The 20,846-nt window shown below is 39.6% G+C and overlaps 1 protein-coding gene and 9 non-coding genes across 12 annotated transcripts; 1 reads left to right on the forward strand and 9 right to left on the reverse strand.

The window, feature by feature from the left end:
• The first annotated feature begins 345 nt into the window (after nt 1-345).
• eogt (EGF domain-specific O-linked N-acetylglucosamine (GlcNAc) transferase) lies at nt 346-6,700 on the forward strand. Of its 3 annotated transcripts, none has more exons than XM_034083802.1 (7): nt 346-414; nt 2,024-2,266; nt 2,909-3,012; nt 3,230-3,338; nt 3,564-3,658; nt 3,740-3,844; nt 6,666-6,700. In XM_034083802.1, the coding sequence occupies exons 2-7, from the start codon at nt 2,075-2,077 to the stop codon at nt 6,667-6,669; spliced, it is 609 nt and encodes a 202-aa protein (XP_033939693.1). In that variant the 5' UTR covers nt 346-414; nt 2,024-2,074; the 3' UTR covers nt 6,670-6,700. The 3 variants fall into 3 exon arrangements, with proteins under 3 accessions (XP_033939693.1, XP_033939692.1, XP_033939694.1); XM_034083801.2 differs by lacking the exon at nt 6,666-6,700 and adding an exon at nt 4,724-4,810; XM_034083803.1 differs by lacking the exon at nt 6,666-6,700 and having other exon boundaries at nt 2,912-3,012; nt 3,740-3,848.
• trnae-cuc (transfer RNA glutamic acid (anticodon CUC)) lies at nt 4,742-4,813 on the reverse strand. The gene has a single exon. It is a non-coding gene; the product is annotated as a tRNA-Glu (tRNA).
• trnae-cuc (transfer RNA glutamic acid (anticodon CUC)) lies at nt 6,009-6,080 on the reverse strand. Its single transcript has one exon. It is a non-coding gene; the product is annotated as a tRNA-Glu (tRNA).
• Nucleotides 6,701-10,147: 3,447 nt separating the features above from the next.
• Nucleotides 10,148-10,219, reverse strand: trnae-cuc (transfer RNA glutamic acid (anticodon CUC)). Its single transcript has one exon. It is a non-coding gene; the product is annotated as a tRNA-Glu (tRNA).
• Nucleotides 10,220-10,836: 617 nt separating this feature from the next.
• trnae-cuc (transfer RNA glutamic acid (anticodon CUC)) lies at nt 10,837-10,908 on the reverse strand. The gene has a single exon. It is a non-coding gene; the product is annotated as a tRNA-Glu (tRNA).
• A 1,996-nt stretch (nt 10,909-12,904) lies between these two features.
• On the reverse strand, nt 12,905-12,976 carry trnae-cuc (transfer RNA glutamic acid (anticodon CUC)). Its single transcript has one exon. It is a non-coding gene; the product is annotated as a tRNA-Glu (tRNA).
• A 2,979-nt stretch (nt 12,977-15,955) lies between these two features.
• On the reverse strand, nt 15,956-16,027 carry trnae-cuc (transfer RNA glutamic acid (anticodon CUC)). The gene has a single exon. It is a non-coding gene; the product is annotated as a tRNA-Glu (tRNA).
• A 602-nt stretch (nt 16,028-16,629) lies between these two features.
• On the reverse strand, nt 16,630-16,701 carry trnae-cuc (transfer RNA glutamic acid (anticodon CUC)). Its single transcript has one exon. It is a non-coding gene; the product is annotated as a tRNA-Glu (tRNA).
• Nucleotides 16,702-17,319: 618 nt separating this feature from the next.
• On the reverse strand, nt 17,320-17,391 carry trnae-cuc (transfer RNA glutamic acid (anticodon CUC)). Its single transcript has one exon. It is a non-coding gene; the product is annotated as a tRNA-Glu (tRNA).
• Nucleotides 17,392-18,698: 1,307 nt separating this feature from the next.
• trnae-cuc (transfer RNA glutamic acid (anticodon CUC)) lies at nt 18,699-18,770 on the reverse strand. Its single transcript has one exon. It is a non-coding gene; the product is annotated as a tRNA-Glu (tRNA).
• Nucleotides 18,771-20,846: the final 2,076 nt, after the last annotated feature.

Here is a 20,846-nt window from a genome sequence, read left to right on the forward strand (position 1 = left end):
TGCTAATACATATAGTACGTGTGTGTGGTCCATTTTTCACTCACCTTTTCCCTAAAGAAACATATTGTAAAAACTAGAATAAACAATAAAAGGAACAGCATAAATATTACATTACAAATAAATGTACCTTTATATAACATTAAAACATATATCTTGATATGGATATGATCATTTACAGTAAACCAGTCTTTAAACATTAAAATAAATGTACATTTATATAACATTAAAACATATATCTTGATTTGGATATGATCATTTACAGTAAAAAAAAGTCTATAAGAAAGGAAGTGCGGTAGACAGCGCCCCCCTGTGGCCGTCACTGCGCACTACAGACCGGCACGAGGTTTCCGGTGTTATGGCGACCACCAGCAACATCTTCGCTTCAGTTTCGAAAACAACCGGCTTTGCTTTCAGGTAAACCCCTTCTCACTCAAACTCAACCAAATATTTTTTTGAAAGACCATTGTTATTCACTTTGTGTCCGTCTCAAGTATTTTTCACCGTGGAAAGGCTGTATATGTTCCTTCTCTGTTGTTTTACTGTTACTGTTACAGCTTGAGTTAACTTGAAGGGGTCTTTGTGAACGCTACATGTTAGCCGCCACATGTACAATTCAGACATTAGCCTCAAATTAAGTATTTTCACATTCAACCACATGAAAGGGTTAAAAGTGCGTTATTATCTCCTTATTATCCTACTTCATGCATGCCTATCCAGTCACTGAGCGTGTCTTGGCGGGTTGCAAATCTTAACGCTATCTTAACGCTTGGTTAACTAATTGACTAAAAGCCAAGAGTTTGGGAGTTATGTTGTTTGTAATGAGCTGTCCAAAATGAAGTGTGCTTCTTCTCTGTGAACATACGTGCGACAAAAACAAACAACCCTAGGGATGAAGTTGACTAGGGCTTGTAAAAAAGAAGAAGAAAGACCTGCTTTGTATCACCGTTTTTTAACCATCTATGGTTTTAACATGTAGCTTGCTGTTGACATGTCTCATAGATATAACCGTTTTAATGCAGCACAGGAGTTTTAATCATCCCGTTACATCACGTCACGCCCATAGCAAATAGTGTTTACTGTTATTTTGACCAAGTAACTCCTTGAAAAGTAACATCAGAGGAGTATATAAATACTCTGTTATAAGTACAAGTCCTGCATTCAAAATGTTACTCAAGTACAAGTACACAACCAACAGCATATTTGTTTTAATGTTACTCCAGTTGTAACTAAAGTCTTATTTAATCATAATCTGCAAAGTAACTAAAGAGTAAAAGTACGCTATTTACCTCTGACTTGTAGTGTAGTAGAAGTACAAAGTAGCAAACATTTGAAATACTCAGGTCCCTCAAATATGTGCTTAAGTAACATGTACTTAGTTACTTTACAGTACACCACTGCTAATAGACAGAACTGTTGTTTTTTTAATGCAGCACAGGAGTTTCAATAATCTCATTACATCCTGTTACGCCCATGGCAAAGAGTTTACTTTAACCAAGTAGCTCCACCTAATAAATGACTGGTGATAACGCTTAACAACCTATTGGTGCCAAACTCATTAGAATTGTGTTACAAGCAACATACGTCCTTCCCAGGTCATTAAGTTGTGGAAAGAGAGCCATTGTTATACAGCACTTGTGGTATCTGCAATAACAGCAGCCACATAATATTACTTTTGTGTGTGTGTAAAGAATGTCTGTGGCTTTGGGCTGTGGTAGCACATACATACTGGAGACATGAAAAAGGTGAATATGACTGTCTGTTAAAGTACTTCTTGGTGAGATTGTAACCAGCCAGCAGTTTTTAGTCACCCCTCCATCTCCGTTATGATCGCTCAGACAACAGTAGGAAACAGCTCAGTAATACTTCCTGCAACAGGACCTTTCCTTATGAGGCGCTCAGACCCGCCTGAGGCTACGCTCCCACACACTTTGCTTCTTGTGCCCACATGCTTGTAAACTGGTGTTAGGCTTTCCACCACGATTACAGAGTCTGCGTCTCCTCTTCTTTTTTCTTCCTTCCTCAGAGGGCTGTGAAGAGAAAGGCGGCTGTGTCACATGTCTGTGTATTTCTGACTATGCTGCTCTTGGTAGCGCTGGGCATAGTTTTTTCGTTCACTGAGAGAGCTGAGAGCATCAACGACAATCCACTTTCACCGCTGCTTAACTACAGCAGCATCTCCCTGCCGCCAGAGCACCTACCCTACTACTTCTACAACAACAAGAGGGTCGCCAAGCAATGCCGCCTGGACCCTCTCTGCCCTTTTAAAGTAAGATATGCACTCTGTCAACTCTTTACTGTTGAAATGTGTCCTATGCGTAGGGAGGTAGCATGTTAGGTAGGTTTGCTGTGAGGAAGGGCTCTCACAAAGCTCTCGACTAATGACATGAAACGTGTTGTAAAATTGTATTTCTGTTAGTGTTGTGTGTTATTTAGTTGCAGCACATTGTTTCATGGACTTCTCTCAGTTGCATCTTTTTAATCATGCTATCTCAGTACAATGCAATGTGGCTAAATGTCGATGTGACACTGATGCTCCACACAGAGCGATTAGAAAGGTTAAGAAGCATGGCCGTGGCATTTACCACAAAGATACATATTTCTTTCAAACATCAGCAATATTTTTAATCGATAACTCTTAGTTCTCATGTTACTTAAAAAAAAAAGCAGAGCATTTTCTCCTACCCCGACTAGAGCAATGCATAAAGGGGGTTTACTTTACTTTAACTAGTGTTGTAGTAAAAAGAGTATTAGGGAAAGTAATGTTTGAGATACCGACTACTGTGTAAAGTTATTTTGTTCTGACTTATTTTGCAATTCCATTAGTTTAGTTAGCTCAATAGATGACGTTTATTTAAAAGTTTTGGTGGTTTTAGAAAGGTACATCTTGATGCTGAACTTGTTTTTACAGCAGGATGCACTGCAGGATCTGTCTGCCTGTTGGGGATACGAGAAGAATTGTGATCCAGGGAAGCGCTTCAGCTATCCAGTCTGTACCAAAGCAGACTCTGCGTGGTATTGTTCCTCACATTATATAGTAAAACCCTTTATGTTATCAGAAGTATTATGCCGTTTACATAATTTACTTTCCACATTTTAATCAGCTGTCTATGATGTGTCAGTATCTTAAGTATATATCTTTATTGAATTAACTGTCCCAACATGTTTTTTCCAAAGTAGACGTGTATCATTCAGAGCATGCATATTTGAACCACTGTGCTTGTTTTGTCAGGGCCCGTTCACTGGAGGCCGCCCAGGAGCTTTTCTGGAAGCAGGCAGATTTTGGCTACGTCAAGGAGCGCCTCTCTGAGCTCCAAACACTCTGCAAGGCCACCAAGCCAGTAAGTACGTTCATTTCCTTAGTTCCCACGGGCCTGCTGAGTCCACAGGAAGAAACAACAGGTAGAAATACACAGAGTGTTGAACAAAAGGGTCCACAGACAATAGACCTGAACACAAGTTGCTGTTCAAAGGCTTTAGTGTAGAGAGAGCATAGAATAGAGACTCACAATCTAAGCGATAATAGCACTAAGTATGACATGTTTCTACTCTTATTATTTTCCCAGGGGGACTCCTCTCTACGATGTAGTAGCCACACTCGCTTCTGTAAGGCAACAAACCTTTATCTGGACTTGCGTGAGCCGCGCAGAGGTCATGAGAGGTCAGTATTGCTAAAATGTAACTAAAAATGAACACTGACAGATTGTGGCTGTCTAAAAACTCATCTATGTTTATGTTGCAGATACAAGGAGGACTTTATCCAGAAAGGAGAGATTGGTGGTCGATGCAGACTCAACAAGCCTGCACTCGCTGCAGAGGGAGAGCACAAGAGCCCCTTGCAATCGTGGTGAGTCAGGACACGCACTCAATGTTTGGAAAAAAACATTTATTATTTCATTTTGACCATGAGGCTAAAAGGACTTTTCCTAACTGGGACTCGAAGCTAGGAAGCGGTGATGAGAGCACTGAATCCTAACCACTAGTCCAGGGGTAGCCAACACGGTGCACGCGGGCACTTAGTCGCCCGCAGGGGCAACGTGGGTCTCCCGCAGGGGCACCGTGAGTCGCCCGCGGGGCATATTCTAAAAATAGCACTAGTCCACCAGGCACCTGTGGTGGAACAGTTTCAGGAAAGACTTGCTCGACTATTTAAGTGTTTCTGTATTCTAGTGAGTATGATTTGGTAATTGCTAAGGATGATTATTAACTGAGTCTTTGGGTTGATCCATTGAAACAACCCTTTCAATCTGCAATTGAATAATGTTCACTTATCTCTGACGGTGAGTGCCAAATCCTCATCATATTTCTACTGATTTATGACTGTTAGTTAGTGGCCAGGCTAAAACTGTGTTCCCTGACCGGGAATCGAACCCGGGCCGCGGCGGTGAGAGCGCCGAATCCTAACCACTAGACCACCATGGACCTGATGAAGCTGTTTGGAACTCGTGATTTCAAACATGCATAGAGACGTTGCTGGTTAGACATTTGTTTATTTAAAGTAGCATGCCTCTGATTGGCAGATTGAAACAAGTTATATGATATGTGATTTGCCAATTAAAACAAGTCATTTGATTGGTCCGATTAAACAAGAAATTTGATGGCTAATTTAATGTTCTCTTCTTTCTAATGGTGGCATCGACAAATCCCCAAAAACATTTTTATACTTGATTGCTTTTTTCTTACATCATGACAATGAGTTTATCCACTTTTTGCTGTTGACTTTTAGTTGACGGCCTAAATGTCGTTCCCTGACCGGGAATCGAACCCGGGCCGCGGCGGTGAGAGCGCCGAATCCTAACCACTAGACCACCAGGGACCTGATGAAGCTGTTTGGAACTCGTGATTTCAAACATGCATAGAGACGTTGCTGGTTAGACATTTGTTCATTTAAAGTAGCATGCCTCTGATTGGCAGATTGAAACAAGTTATATGATATGTGATTTGCCAATTAAAACAAGTCATTTGATTGGTCCGATTAAACAAGAAATTTGATGGCTAATTTGATGTTCTCTTCTTTCTAATGGTGGCAGAGACAAATCCTATTTATTTTTTTGATACTTGATTGCTTTTTTCTTACATCATGACAATGAGTTTATCCACTTTTTGTTGTTGACTTTTAGTTGACGGCCTAAATGTCGTTCCCTGACCGGGAATCGAACCCGGGCCGCGGCGGTGAGAGCGCCGAATCAAGTTTGATTGAAACAAGTTTGATTGAAACAAGTTATATGACATGTGATTTGCCAATTAAAACAAGTCATTTGATTGGTCCGATTAAACAAGAAATCTGATGGCTAATTTAATGTTCTCTTCTTTCTAATGGTGGGAGCGACAAATCCTATTTATTTTTTTGATACTTGATTGCTTTTTTCTTACATCATGACAATGAGTTTATCCACTTTTTGCTGTTGACTTTTAGTTGACGGCCTAAATGTCGTTCCCTGACCGGGAATCGAACCCGGGCCGCGGCGGTGAGAGCGCCGAATCAAGTTTGATTGAAACAAGTTATATGACATGTGATTTGCCAATTAAAACAAGTCATTTGATTGGTCCGATTAAACAAGAAATCTGATGGCTAATTTAATGTTCTCTTCTTTCTAATGGTGGCAGCGACAAATCCTATTTATTTTTTTGATACTTGATTGCTTTTTTCTTACATCATGACAATGAGTTTATCCACTTTTTGCTGTTGACTTTTAGTTGACGGCCTAAATGTCGTTCCCTGACCGGAAATCGAACCCGGGCCGCGGCGGTGAGAGCGCCGAATCAAGTTTGATTGAAACAAGTTTGATTGAAACAAGTTATATGATATGTGATTTGCCAATTAAAACAAGTCATTTGATTGGTCCGATTAAACAAGAAATGTGATGGGTAATTTAATGTTCTCTTCTTTCTAATGGTGGGAGTGACAAATCCTATTTATTTTTTTGATACTTGATTGCTTTTTTCTTACATCATGACAATGAGTTTATCCACTTTTTGCTGTTGACTTTTAGTTGACGGCCTAAATGTCGTTCCCTGACCGGGAATCGAACCCGGGCCGCGGCGGTGAGAGCGCCGAATCCTAACCACTAGACCACCAGGGACCTGATGAAGCTGTTTGGAACTCGTGATTTCAAACATGCATAGAGACGTTGCTGGTTAGACATTTGTTCATTTAAAGTAGCATGCCTCTGATTGGCAGATTGAAACAAGTTATATGATATGTGATTTGCCAATTAAAACAAGTCATTTGATTGGTCCGATTAAACAAGAAATTTGATGGCTAATTTGATGTTCTCTTCTTTCTAATGGTGGCAGAGACAAATCCTATTTATTTTTTTGATACTTGATTGCTTTTTTCTTACATCATGACAATGAGTTTATCCACTTTTTGTTGTTGACTTTTAGTTAACGGCCTAAATGTCGTTCCCTGACCGGGAATCGAACCCGGGCCGCGGCGGTGAGAGCGCCGAATCAAGTTTGATTGAAACAAGTTATATGACATGTGATTTGCCAATTAAAACAAGTCATTTGATTGGTCCGATTAAACAAGAAATTTGATGGCTAATTTAATGTTCTCTTCTTTCTAATGGTGGGAGCGACAAATTCTATTTATTTTTTTGATACTTGATTGCTTTTTTCTTACATCATGACAATGAGTTTATCCACTTTTTGCTGTTGACTTTAAGTTGACGGCGTAAATGTCGTTCCCTGACCGGAAATCGAACCTGGGCCGCGGCGGTGAGAGCGCCGAATCCTAACCACTAGACCACCAGGGACCTGATGAAGCTGTTTGGAACTCGTGATTTCAAACATGCATTGAGACATTGTCGGTTAGACATTTGTTTATTTAAAGTAGCATGCCTCTGATTGGCAGATTGAAACAAGTTATATGATATGTGATTTGCCAATTAAAACAAGTCATTTGATTGGTCCGATTAAACAAGAAATGTGATGGCTAATTTAATGTTCTCTTCTTTCTAATGGTGGGAGCGACAAATCCTATTTATTTTTTTGATACTTGATTGCTTTTTTCTTACATCATGACAATGAGTTTATCCACTTTTTGCTGTTGACTTTTAGTTGACGGCCTAAATGTCGTTCCCTGACCGGGAATCGACCCGGGCCGCGGCGTTGAGAGCGCCGAATCAAGTTTGATTGAAACAAGTTTGATTGAAACAAGTTATATGATATGTGATTTGCCATGGTGGGAGCGACAAATCCTATTTATTTTTTTGATACTTGATTGCTTTTTTCTTACATCATGACAAGAGAGGCTTCTCAATACTCAAATTTCCCCTCCTCGACTCCTCGACTCCTCGGTCCTCCGGTAGTGACCCGGAAATGAATTTCAGCGCGCCATTTTGAAGGACGTCTCATTTCTCTAAATGCACACCGAGGACCAAGGATCGAGCGTCGAGGAGACTCTCTGGAGGAGCTATAACCGAGGATACACTGATGGTTCCTCCACGGCTCCTCCGCGGATGCATTTCCGGGAACGGTGGAGGCGTGACACACGGCCGGACTTATCTCAGCCAATGAAAGCTCTGCATGCATCCCCTGGATATTATTTTAGAAACTGCTCTCATCGCAACGCGATGTTTACAGTGAGAACAGCTGTGAGGTCCTGCAGAAAGCAGAGCAGTGTGTAAAATATATCACTCAGTATAACAGGCCTACATTATTCTCTTTATTTGCTTTAGTTTAGTAGATATATACAAACAAAGAGTCGATATTTTTCTAAAACCATTTAGTGCTTCGCATAATAAAATACACAACGGCTGTAGCCTGATTATGCTTTAGGAGCTGTAGGTGTGTGTGGTACAGTGTGTAGGTGTGTGTGTGGTACAGTGTGTAGGTGTGTGTTGTACAGTGCGCAGATGCGGCGGACAGACAGGTCTTAGTTGGTTTGGTGTCCTCTGCTTACTTTTAATACTTTTAATACAACTTTTGGCCCGTCATTTCAATTCCCCATTTCAGCGACCAGAGAGAGTGGGGGGGGATATATCCAGTCTCTGATTGTGTTACGTTATTATGAGAGTGCTCTCATACTTTAAATTGCATATATTTATATAAATATATTTGTGTGTGTGTGTCCGCATCTGTAGCCTGTTATTGTCTCATTATACCGCACTCTCAATGAATTCAAGGTAAATATCTGGGGGAACAATGTTCAGATGATCTAACAGAGATTATAAAATATGACAAAACACTCGACAGCTGATGCAGCTGTTGCCACGTAATAATGAACGGACGTCGCTTTAATATGACCACTCAGAGGAGAGGAGTTCTCATTTCTTTAAACGTCTGCTGCTTCCCCTCCTCTCTCCTCGGTTCCCCTCCTCGGTCCTCCGCTCGCATCTCCTGTGGGCGGGACTAAGTCTCGAGGAGGGGAGTCGAGGAGGGGAGTCGAGGAGGGGAAATTTGAGTATTGAGAAGCCTCTAAGGAGTTTATCCACTTTTTGCTGTTGACTTTTAGTTGACGGCCTAAATGTCGTTCCCTGACCGGGAATCGACCCGGGCCGCGGCGGTGAGAGCGCCGAATCAAGTTTGATTGAAACAAGTTTGATTGAAACAAGTTATATGATATGTGATTTGCCAATTAAAACAAGTCATTTGATTGGTCCGATAAAACAAGAAATTTGATGGCTAATTTAATGTTCTCTTCTTTCTAATGGTGGGAGCGACAAATTCTATTTATTTTTTTGATACTTGATTGCTTTTTTCTTACATCATGACAATGAGTTTATCCACTTTTTGCTGTTGACTTTTAGTTGACGGCCTAAATGTCGTTCCCTGACCGGAAATCGAACCTGGGCCGCGGCGGTGAGAGCGCCGAATCCTAACCACTAGACCACCAGGGACCTGATGAAGCTGTTTGGAACTCGTGATTTCAAACATGCATTGAGACGTTGCTGGTTAGACATTTGTTCATCTAAAGTAGCATGCCTCTGATTGGCAGATTGAAACAAGTTATATGATATGTGATTTGCCAATTAAAACAAGTCATTTGATTGGTCCGATAAAACAAGAAATTTGATGGGTAATTTAATGTTCTCTTCTTTCTAATGGTGGGAGCGACAAATCCTATTTATTTTTTTGATACTTGATTGCTTTTTTCTTACATCATCACAATGAGTTTATCCACTTTTTGCTGTTGACTTTTAGTTGACGGCCTAAATATCGTTCCCTGACCGGAAATCGAACCCGGGCCGCGGCGGTGAGAGCGCCGAATCAAGTTTGATTGAAACAAGTTTGATTGAAACAAGTTATATGATATGTGATTTGCCAATTAAAACAAGTCATTTGATTGGTCCGATAAAACAAGAAATTTGATGGCTAATTTAATGTTCTCTTCTTTCTAATGGTGGGAGCGACAAATTCTATTTATTTTTTTGATACTTGATTGCTTTTTTCTTACATCATGACAATGAGTTTATCCACTTTTTGCTGTTGACTTTTAGTTGACGGCCTAAATGTCGTTCCCTGACCGGGAATCGAACCGGGGCCGCGGCGGTGAGAGCGCCGAATCCTAACCACTAGACCACCAGGGACCTGATGAAGCCGTTTTGAACTCGTGATTTCAAACATGCATTGAGACGTTGTCGGTTAGACATTTGTTTATTTAAAGTAGCATGCCTCTGATTGGCAGATTGAAACAAGTTATATGATATGTGATTTGCCAATTAAAACAAGTCATTTGATTGGTCCGATTAAACAAGAAATGTGATGGCTAATTTAATGTTCTCTTCTTTCTAATGGTGGGAGCGACAAATCCTATTTATTTTTTTGATACTTGATTGCTTTTTTCTTACATCATGACAATGAGTTTATCCACTTTTTGCTGTTGACTTTTAGTTGACGGCCTAAATGTCGTTCCCTGACCGGGAATCGACCCGGGCCGCGGCGGTGAGAGCGCCGAATCAAGTTTGATTGAAACAAGTTTGATTGAAACAAGTTATATGATATGTGATTTGCCAATTAAAACAAGTCATTTGATTGGTCCGATAAAACAAGAAATTTGATGGCTAATTTAATGTTCTCTTCTTTCTAATGGTGGGAGCGACAAATTCTATTTATTTTTTTGATACTTGATTGCTTTTTTCTTACATCATGACAATGAGTTTATCCACTTTTTGCTGTTGACTTTTAGTTGACGGCCTAAATGTCGTTCCCTGACCGGGAATCGAACCCGGGCCGCGGCGGTGAGAGCGCCGAATCCTAACCACTAGACCACCAGGGACCTGATGAAGCCGTTTTGAACTCGTGATTTCAAACATGCATTGAGACGTTGTCGGTTAGACATTTGTTTATTTAAAGTAGCATGCCTCTGATTGGCAGATTGAAACAAGTTATATGATATGTGATTTGCCAATTAAAACAAGTCATTTGATTGGTCCGATTAAACAAGAAATGTGATGGCTAATTTAATGTTCTCTTCTTTCTAATGGTGGGAGCGACAAATCCTATTTATTTTTTTGATACTTGATTGCTTTTTTCTTACATCATGACAATGAGTTTATCCACTTTTTGCTGTTGACTTTTAGTTGACGGCCTAAATGTCGTTCCCTGACCGGGAATCGACCCGGGCCGCGGCGGTGAGAGCGCCGAATCAAGTTTGATTGAAACAAGTTTGATTGAAACAAGTTATATGATATGTGATTTGCCAATTAAAACAAGTCATTTGATTGGTCCGATAAAACAAGAAATTTGATGGCTAATTTAATGTTCTCTTCTTTCTAATGGTGGGAGCGACAAATTCTATTTATTTTTTTGATACTTGATTGCTTTTTTCTTACATCATGACAATGAGTTTATCCACTTTTTGCTGTTGACTTTTAGTTGACGGCCTAAATGTCGTTCCCTGACCGGGAATCGAACCCGGGCCGCGGCGGTGAGAGCGCCGAATCCTAACCACTAGACCACCAGGGACCTGATGAAGCCATTTGGAACTCGTGATTTCAAACATGCATTGAGACGTTGTCGGTTAGACATTTGTTTATTTAAAGTAGCATGCCTCTGATTGGCAGATTGAAACAAGTTATATGATATGTGATTTGCCAATTAAAACAAGTCATTTGATTGGTCCGATAAAACAAGAAATTTGATGGCTAATTTAATGTTCTCTTTTTTCTAATGGTGGGAGCGACAAATTCTATTTATTTTTTTGATACTTGATTGCTTTTTTCTTACATCATGACAATGAGTTTATCCACTTTTTGCTGTTGACTTTTAGTTGACGGCCTAAATGTCGTTCCCTGACCGGGAATCGACCCGGGCCGCGGCGGTGAGAGCGCCGAATCAAGTTTGATTGAAACAAGTTTGATTGAAACAAGTTATATGATATGTGATTTGCCAATTAAAACAAGTCATTTGATTGGTCCGATAAAACAAGAAATTTGATGGCTAATTTAATGTTCTCTTCTTTCTAATGGTGGGAGCGACAAATTCTATTTATTTTTTTGATACTTGATTGCTTTTTTCTTACATCATGACAATGAGTTTATCCACTTTTTGCTGTTGACTTTTAGTTGACGGCGTAAATGTCGTTCCCTGACCGGAAATCGAACCTGGGCCGCGGCGGTGAGAGCGCCGAATCCTAACCACTAGACCACCAGGGACCTGATGAAGCTGTTTGGAACTCGTGATTTCAAACATGCATTGAGACATTGTCGGTTAGACATTTGTTTATTTAAAGTAGCATGCCTCTGATTGGCAGATTGAAACAAGTTATATGATATGTGATTTGCCAATTAAAACAAGTCATTTGATTGGTCCGATTAAACAAGAAATGTGATGGCTAATTTAATGTTCTCTTCTTTCTAATGGTGGGAGCGACAAATCCTATTTATTTTTTTGATACTTGATTGCTTTTTTCTTACATCATGACAATGAGTTTATCCACTTTTTGCTGTTGACTTTTAGTTGACGGCCTAAATGTCGTTCCCTGACCGGGAATCGACCCGGGCCGCGGCGGTGAGAGCGCCGAATCAAGTTTGATTGAAACAAGTTTGATTGAAACAAGTTATATGATATGTGATTTGCCAATTAAAACAAGTCATTTGATTGGTCCGATAAAACAAGAAATTTGATGGCTAATTTAATGTTCTCTTCTTTCTAATGGTGGGAGCGACAAATTCTATTTATTTTTTTGATTCTTGATTGCTTTTTTCTTACATCATGACAATGAGTTTATCCACTTTTTGCTGTTGACTTTTAGTTGACGGCCTAAATGTCGTTCCCTGACCGGAAATCGAACCTGGGCCGCGGCGGTGAGAGCGCCGAATCCTAACCACTAGACCACCAGGGACCTGATGAAGCTGTTTGGAACTCGTGATTTCAAACATGCATTGAGACGTTGCTGGTTAGACATTTGTTCATCTAAAGTAGCATGCCTCTGATTGGCAGATTGAAACAAGTTATATGATATGTGATTTGCCAATTAAAACAAGTCATTTGATTGGTCCGATAAAACAAGAAATTTGATGGGTAATTTAATGTTCTCTTCTTTCTAATGGTGGGAGCGACAAATCCTATTTATTTTTTTGATACTTGATTGCTTTTTTCTTACATCATCACAATGAGTTTATCCACTTTTTGCTGTTGACTTTTAGTTGACGGCCTAAATATCGTTCCCTGACCGGAAATCGAACCCGGGCCGCGGCGGTGAGAGCGCCGAATCAAGTTTGATTGAAACAAGTTTGATTGAAACAAGTTATATGATATGTGATTTGCCAATTAAAACAAGTCATTTGATTGGTCCGATAAAACAAGAAATTTGATGGCTAATTTAATGTTCTCTTCTTTCTAATGGTGGGAGCGACAAATTCTATTTATTTTTTTGATACTTGATTGCTTTTTTCTTACATCATGACAATGAGTTTATCCACTTTTTGCTGTTGACTTTTAGTTGACGGCCTAAATGTCGTTCCCTGACCGGGAATCGAACCCGGGCCGCGGCGGTGAGAGCGCCGAATCCTAACCACTAGACCACCAGGGACCTGATGAAGCCATTTGGAACTCGTGATTTCAAACATGCATTGAGACGTTGTCGGTTAGACATTTGTTTATTTAAAGTAGCATGCCTCTGATTGGCAGATTGAAACAAGTTATATGATATGTGATTTGCCAATTAAAACAAGTCATTTGATTGGTCCGATTAAACAAGAAATGTGATGGGTAATTTAATGTTCTCTTCTTTCTAATGGTGGGAGTGACAAATCCTATTTATTTTTTTGATACTTGATTGCTTTTTGCTTACATCATGACAATGAGTTTATCCACTTTTTGCTGTTGACTTTTAGTTGACGGCCTAAATGTCGTTCCCTGACCGGGAATCGACCCGGGCACGGCGGTGAGAGCGCCGAATCCTAACCACTAGACCACCAGGGACCTGATGAAGCTGTTTGGAACTCGTGATTTCAAACATGCATTGAGACATTGCTGGTTAGACATTTGTTCATTTAAAGTAGCATGCCTCTGATTGGCAGATTGAAACAAGTTATATGATATGTGATTTGCCAATTAAAACAAGTCATTTGATTGGTCCGATTAAACAAGAAATTTGATGGTTAATTTAATGTTCTCTTCTTTCTAATGGTGGCAGCGACAAATCCTATTTATTTTTTTGATACTTGATTGCTTTTTTCTTACATCATGACAATGAGTTTATCCACTTTTTGCTGTTGACTTTTAGTTGACGGCCTAAATGTCGTTCCCTGACCGGGAATCGACCCGGGCCGCGGCGGTGAGAGCGCCGAATCAAGTTTGATTGAAACAAGTTTGATTGAAACAAGTTATATGATATGTGATTTGCCAATTAAAACAAGTCATTTGATTGGTCCGATAAAACAAGAAATTTGATGGCTAATTTAATGTTCTCTTCTTTCTAATGGTGGGAGCGACAAATTCTATTTATTTTTTTGATACTTGATTGCTTTTTTCTTACATCATGACAATGAGTTTATCCACTTTTTGCTGTTGACTTTTAGTTGACGGCCTAAATGTCGTTCCCTGACCGGAAATCGAACCTGGGCCGCTGCGGTGAGAGCGCCGAATCCTAACCACTAGACCACCAGGGACCTGATGAAGCTGTTTGGAACTCGTGATTTCAAACATGCATTGAGACGTTGCTGGTTAGACATTTGTTCATCTAAAGTAGCATGCCTCTGATTGGCAGATTGAAACAAGTTATATGATATGTGATTTGCCAATTAAAACAAGTCATTTGATTGGTCCGATAAAACAAGAAATTTGATGGGTAATTTAATGTTCTCTTCTTTCTAATGGTGGGAGCGACAAATCCTATTTATTTTTTTGATACTTGATTGCTTTTTTCTTACATCATCACAATGAGTTTATCCACTTTTTGCTGTTGACTTTTAGTTGACGGCCTAAATATCGTTCCCTGACCGGAAATCGAACCCGGGCCGCGGCGGTGAGAGCGCCGAATCAAGTTTGATTGAAACAAGTTTGATTGAAACAAGTTATATGATATGTGATTTGCCAATTAAAACAAGTCATTTGATTGGTCCGATTAAACAAGAAATTTGATGGTTAATTTAATGTTCTCTTCTTTCTAATGGTGGCAGCGACAAATCCTATTTATTTTTTTGATACTTGATTGCTTTTTTCTTACATCATGACAATGAGTTTATCCACTTTTTGCTGTTGACTTTTAGTTGACGGCCTAAATGTCGTTCCCTGACCGGGAATCGACCCGGGCCGCGGCGGTGAGAGCGCCGAATCAAGTTTGATTGAAACAAGTTTGATTGAAACAAGTTTGATTGAAACAAGTTATATGATATGTGATTTGCCAATTAAAACAAGTCATTTGATTGGTCCGATAAAACAAGAAATTTGATGGCTAATTTAATGTTCTCTTCTTTCTAATGGTGGGAGCGACAAATTCTATTTATTTTTTTGATACTTGATTGCTTTTTTCTTACATCATGACAATGAGTTTATCCACTTTTTGCTGTTGACTTTTAGTTGACGGCCTAAATGTCGTTCCCTGACCGGAAATCGAACCTGGGCCGCGGCGGTGAGAGCGCCGAATCCTAACCACTAGACCACCAGGGACCTGATGAAGCTGTTTGGAACTCGTGATTTCAAACATGCATTGAGACGTTGCTGGTTAGACATTTGTTCATCTAAAGTAGCATGCCTCTGATTGGCAGATTGAAACAAGTTATATGATATGTGATTTGCCAATTAAAACAAGTCATTTGATTGGTCCGATAAAACAAGAAATTTGATGGGTAATTTAATGTTCTCTTCTTTCTAATGGTGGGAGCGACAAATCCTATTTATTTTTTTGATACTTGATTGCTTTTTTCTTACATCATCACAATGAGTTTATCCACTTTTTGCTGTTGACTTTTAGTTGACGGCCTAAATATCGTTCCCTGACCGGAAATCGAACCCGGGCCGCGGCGGTGAGAGCGCCGAATCAAGTTTGATTGAAACAAGTTTGATTGAAACAAGTTATATGATATGTGATTTGCCAATTAAAACAAGTCATTTGATTGGTCCGATAAAACAAGAAATTTGATGGCTAATTTAATGTTCTCTTCTTTCTAATGGTGGGAGCGACAAATTCTATTTATTTTTTTGATACTTGATTGCTTTTTTCTTACATCATGACAATGAGTTTATCCACTTTTTGCTGTTGACTTTTAGTTGACGGCCTAAATGTCGTTCCCTGACCGGGAATCGACCCGGGCCGCGGCGGTGAGAGCGCCGAATCAAGTTTGATTGAAACAAGTTATATGATATGTGATTTGCCAATTAAAACAAGTCATTTGATTGGTCCGATAAAACAAGAAATTTGATGGCTAATTTAATGTTCTCTTCTTTCTAATGGTGGGAGCGACAAATTCTATTTATTTTTTTGATACTTGATTGCTTTTTTCTTACATCATGACAATGAGTTTATCCACTTTTTGCTGTTGACTTTTAGTTGACGGCCTAAATGTCGTTCCCTGACCGGGAATCGAACCCGGGCCGCGGCGGTGAGAGCGCCGAATCCTAACCACTAGACCACCAGGGACCTGATGAAGCCATTTGGAACTCGTGATTTCAAACATGCATTGAGACGTTGTCGGTTAGACATTTGTTTATTTAAAGTAGCATGCCTCTGATTGGCAGATTGAAACAAGTTATATGATATGTGATTTGCCAATTAAAACAAGTCATTTGATTGGTCCGATAAAACAAGAAATTTGATGGCTAATTTAATGTTCTCTTTTTTCTAATGGTGGGAGCGACAAATTCTATTTATTTTTTTGATACTTGATTGCTTTTTTCTTACATCATGACAATGAGTTTATCCACTTTTTGCTGTTGACTTTTAGTTGACGGCCTAAATGTCGTTCCCTGACCGGGAATCGACCCGGGCCGCGGCGGTGAGAGCGCCGAATCAAGTTTGATTGAAACAAGTTATATGATATGTGATTTGCCAATTAAAACAAGTCATTTGATTGGTCCGATAAAACAAGAAATTTGATGGCTAATTTAATGTTCTCTTCTTTCTAATGGTGGGAGCGACAAATTCTATTTATTTTTTTGATACTTGATTGCTTTTTTCTTACATCATGACAATGAGTTCATCCACTTTTTGCTGTTGACTTTTAGTTGACGGCCTAAATGTCGTTCCCTGACCGGGAATCGAACCCGGGCCGCGGCGGTGAGAGCGCCGAATCCTAACCACTAGACCACCAGGGATCTGATGAAGCTGTTTGGAACTCGTGATTTCAAACATGCATTGAGACGTTGCTGGTTAGACATTTGTTCATCTAAAGTAGCATGCCTCTGATTGGCAGATTGAAACAAGTTATATGATATGTGATTTGCCAATTAAAACAAGTCATTTGATTGGTCCGATAAAACAAGAAATTTGATGGGTAATTTAATGTTCTCTTCTTTCTAATGGTGGGAGCGACAAATCCTATTTATTTTTTTGATACTTGATTGCTTTTTTCTTACATCATCACAATGAGTTTATCCACTTTTTGCTGTTGACTTTTAGTTGACGGCCTAAATATCGTTCCCTGACCGGAAATCGAACCCGGGCCGCGGCGGTGAGAGCGCCGAATCAAGTTTGATTGAAACAAGTTTGATTGAAACAAGTTATATGATATGTGATTTGCCAATTAAAACAAGTCATTTGATTGGTCCGATAAAACAAGAAATTTGATGGCTAATTTAATGTTCTCTTCTTTCTAATGGTGGGAGCGACAAATTCTATTTATTTTTTTGATACTTGATTGCTTTTTGCTTACATCATGACAATGAGTTTATCCACTTTTTGCTGTTGACTTTTAGTTGACGGCCTAAATGTCGTTCCCTGACCGGGAATCGAACCCGGGCCGCGGCGGTGAGAGCGCCGAATCCTAACCACTAGACCACCAGGGACCTGATGAAGCCATTTGGAACTCGTGATTTCAAACATGCATTGAGACGTTGTCGGTTAGACATTTGTTTATTTAAAGTAGCATGCCTCTGATTGGCAGATTGAAACAAGTTATATGATATGTGATTTGCCAATTAAAACAAGTCATTTGATTGGTCCGATTAAACAAGAAATGTGATGGGTAATTTAATGTTCTCTTCTTTCTAATGGTGGGAGTGACAAATCCTATTTATTTTTTTGATACTTGATTGCTTTTTGCTTACATCATGACAATGAGTTTATCCACTTTTTGCTGTTGACTTTTAGTTGACGGCCTAAATGTCGTTCCCTGACCGGGAATCGACCCGGGCCGCGGCGGTGAGAGCGCCGAATCAAGTTTGATTGAAACAAGTTTGATTGAAACAAGTTATATGATATGTGATTTGCCAATTAAAACAAGTCATTTGATTGGTCCGATAAAACAAGAAATTTGATGGCTAATTTAATGTTCTCTTCTTTCTAATGGTGGGAGCGACAAATTCTATTTATTTTTTTGATTCTTGATTGCTTTTTTCTTACATCATGACAATGAGTTTATCCACTTTTTGCTGTTGACTTTTAGTTGACGGCCTAAATGTCGTTCCCTGACCGGAAATCGAACCTGGGCCGCGGCGGTGAGAGCGCCGAATCCTAACCACTAGACCACCAGGGACCTGATGAAGCTGTTTGGAACTCGTGATTTCAAACATGCATTGAGACGTTGCTGGTTAGACATTTGTTCATCTAAAGTAGCATGCCTCTGATTGGCAGATTGAAACAAGTTATATGATATGTGATTTGCCAATTTAAACAAGTCATTTGATTGGTCCGATAAAACAAGAAATTTGATGGGTAATTTAATGTTCTCTTCTTTCTAATGGTGGGAGCGACAAATCCTATTTATTTTTTTGATACTTGATTGCTTTTTTCTTACATCATCACAATGAGTTTATCCACTTTTTGCTGTTGACTTTTAGTTGACGGCCTAAATATCGTTCCCTGACCGGAAATCGAACCCGGGCCGCGGCGGTGAGAGCGCCGAATCAAGTTTGATTGAAACAAGTTTGATTGAAACAAGTTATATGATATGTGATTTGCCAATTAAAACAAGTCATTTGATTGGTCCGATAAAACAAGAAATTTGATGGCTAATTTAATGTTCTCTTCTTTCTAATGGTGGGAGCGACAAATCCTATTTTTTTTTTTGATACTTGATTGCTTTGTTCTTACATCATGACAATGAGTTTATCCACTTTTTGCTGTTGACTTTTAGTTGACGGCCTAAATGTCGTTCCCTGACCGGGAATCGAACCCGGGCCGCGGCGGTGAGAGCGCCGAATCCTAACCACTAGACCACCAGGGACCTGATGAAGCCATTTGGAACTCGTGATTTCAAACATGCATTGAGACGTTGTCGGTTAGACATTTGTTTATTTAAAGTAGCATGCCTCTGATTGGCAGATTGAAACAAGTTATATGATATGTGATTTGCCAATTAAAACAAGTCATTTGATTGGTCCGATTAAACAAGAAATGTGATGGGTAATTTAATGTTCTCTTCTTTCTAATGGTGGGAGTGACAAATCCTATTTATTTTTTTGATACTTGATTGCTTTTTGCTTACATCATGACAATGAGTTTATCCACTTTTTGCTGTTGACTTTTAGTTGACGGCCTAAATGTCGTTCCCTGACCGGGAATCGACCCGGGCACGGCGGTGAGAGCGCCGAATCCTAACCACTAGACCACCAGGGACCTGATGAAGCTGTTTGGAACTCGTGATTTCAAACATGCATTGAGACATTGCTGGTTAGACATTTGTTCATTTAAAGTAGCATGCCTCTGATTGGCAGATTGAAACAAGTTATATGATATGTGATTTGCCAATTAAAACAAGTCATTTGATTGGTCCGATTAAACAAGAAATTTGATGGTTAATTTAATGTTCTCTTCTTTCTAATGGTGGCAGCGACAAATCCTATTTATTTTTTTGATACTTGATTGCTTTTTTCTTACATCATGACAATGAGTTTATCCACTTTTTGCTGTTGACTTTTAGTTGACGGCCTAAATGTCGTTCCCTGACCGGGAATCGACCCGGGCCGCGGCGGTGAGAGCGCCGAATCAAGTTTGATTGAAACAAGTTTGATTGAAACAAGTTATATGATATGTGATTTGCCAATTAAAACAAGTCATTTGATTGGTCCGATAAAACAAGAAATTTGATGGCTAATTTAATGTTCTCTTCTTTCTAATGGTGGGAGCGACAAATTCTATTTATTTTTTTGATACTTGATTGCTTTTTTCTTACATCATGACAATGAGTTTATCCACTTTTTGCTGTTGACTTTTAGTTGACGGCCTAAATGTCGTTCCCTGACCGGAAATCGAACCTGGGCCGCTGCGGTGAGAGCGCCGAATCCTAACCACTAGACCACCAGGGACCTGATGAAGCTGTTTGGAACTCGTGATTTCAAACATGCATTGAGACGTTGCTGGTTAGACATTTGTTCATCTAAAGTAGCATGCCTCTGATTGGCAGATTGAAACAAGTTATATGATATGTGATTTGCCAATTAAAACAAGTCATTTGATTGGTCCGATAAAACAAGAAATTTGATGGGTAATTTAATGTTCTCTTCTTTCTAATGGTGGGAGCGACAAATCCTATTTATTTTTTTGATACTTGATTGCTTTTTTCTTACATCATCACAATGAGTTTATCCACTTTTTGCTGTTGACTTTTAGTTGACGGCCTAAATATCGTTCCCTGACCGGAAATCGAACCCGGGCCGCGGCGGTGAGAGCGCCGAATCAAGTTTGATTGAAACAAGTTTGATTGAAACAAGTTATATGATATGTGATTTGCCAATTAAAACAAGTCATTTGATTGGTCCGATTAAACAAGAAATTTGATGGTTAATTTAATGTTCTCTTCTTTCTAATGGTGGCAGCGACAAATCCTATTTATTTTTTTGATACTTGATTGCTTTTTTCTTACATCATGACAATGAGTTTATCCACTTTTTGCTGTTGACTTTTAGTTGACGGCCTAAATGTCGTTCCCTGACCGGGAATCGACCCGGGCCGCGGCGGTGAGAGCGCCGAATCAAGTTTGATTGAAACAAGTTTGATTGAAACAAGTTTGATTGAAACAAGTTATATGATATGTGATTTGCCAATTAAACAAGTCATTTGATTGGTCCGATAAAACAAGAAATTTGATGGCTAATTTAATGTTCTCTTCTTTCTAATGGTGGGAGCGACAAATTCTATTTATTTTTTTGATACTTGATTGCTTTTTTCTTACATCATGACAATGAGTTTATCCACTTTTTGCTGTTGACTTTTAGTTGACGGCCTAAATGTCGTTCCCTGACCGGAAATCGAACCTGGGCCGCGGCGGTGAGAGCGCCGAATCCTAACCACTAGACCACCA

Source organism: Pseudochaenichthys georgianus, chromosome 5 (assembly GCF_902827115.2).
Source record: "Pseudochaenichthys georgianus chromosome 5, fPseGeo1.2, whole genome shotgun sequence".
Classification (NCBI taxonomy): Eukaryota; Metazoa; Chordata; class Actinopteri; order Perciformes; family Channichthyidae; genus Pseudochaenichthys; species Pseudochaenichthys georgianus.

Excerpts from the sequence above, each read along its gene's own strand:
- eogt (XM_034083802.1), top strand. The coding sequence starts at position 2,075 with ATGCTGCTCTTGGTAGCGCTGGGCATAGTTTTTTCGTTCACTGAGAGA. Across the intron at positions 2,267-2,908 it reads ACCCTCTCTGCCCTTTTAAA|CAGGATGCACTGCAGGATCT; the intron begins GTAAGATATGCA and ends TTGTTTTTACAG. Across the intron at positions 3,013-3,229 it reads ACCAAAGCAGACTCTGCGTG|GGCCCGTTCACTGGAGGCCG; the intron begins GTATTGTTCCTC and ends TTGTTTTGTCAG.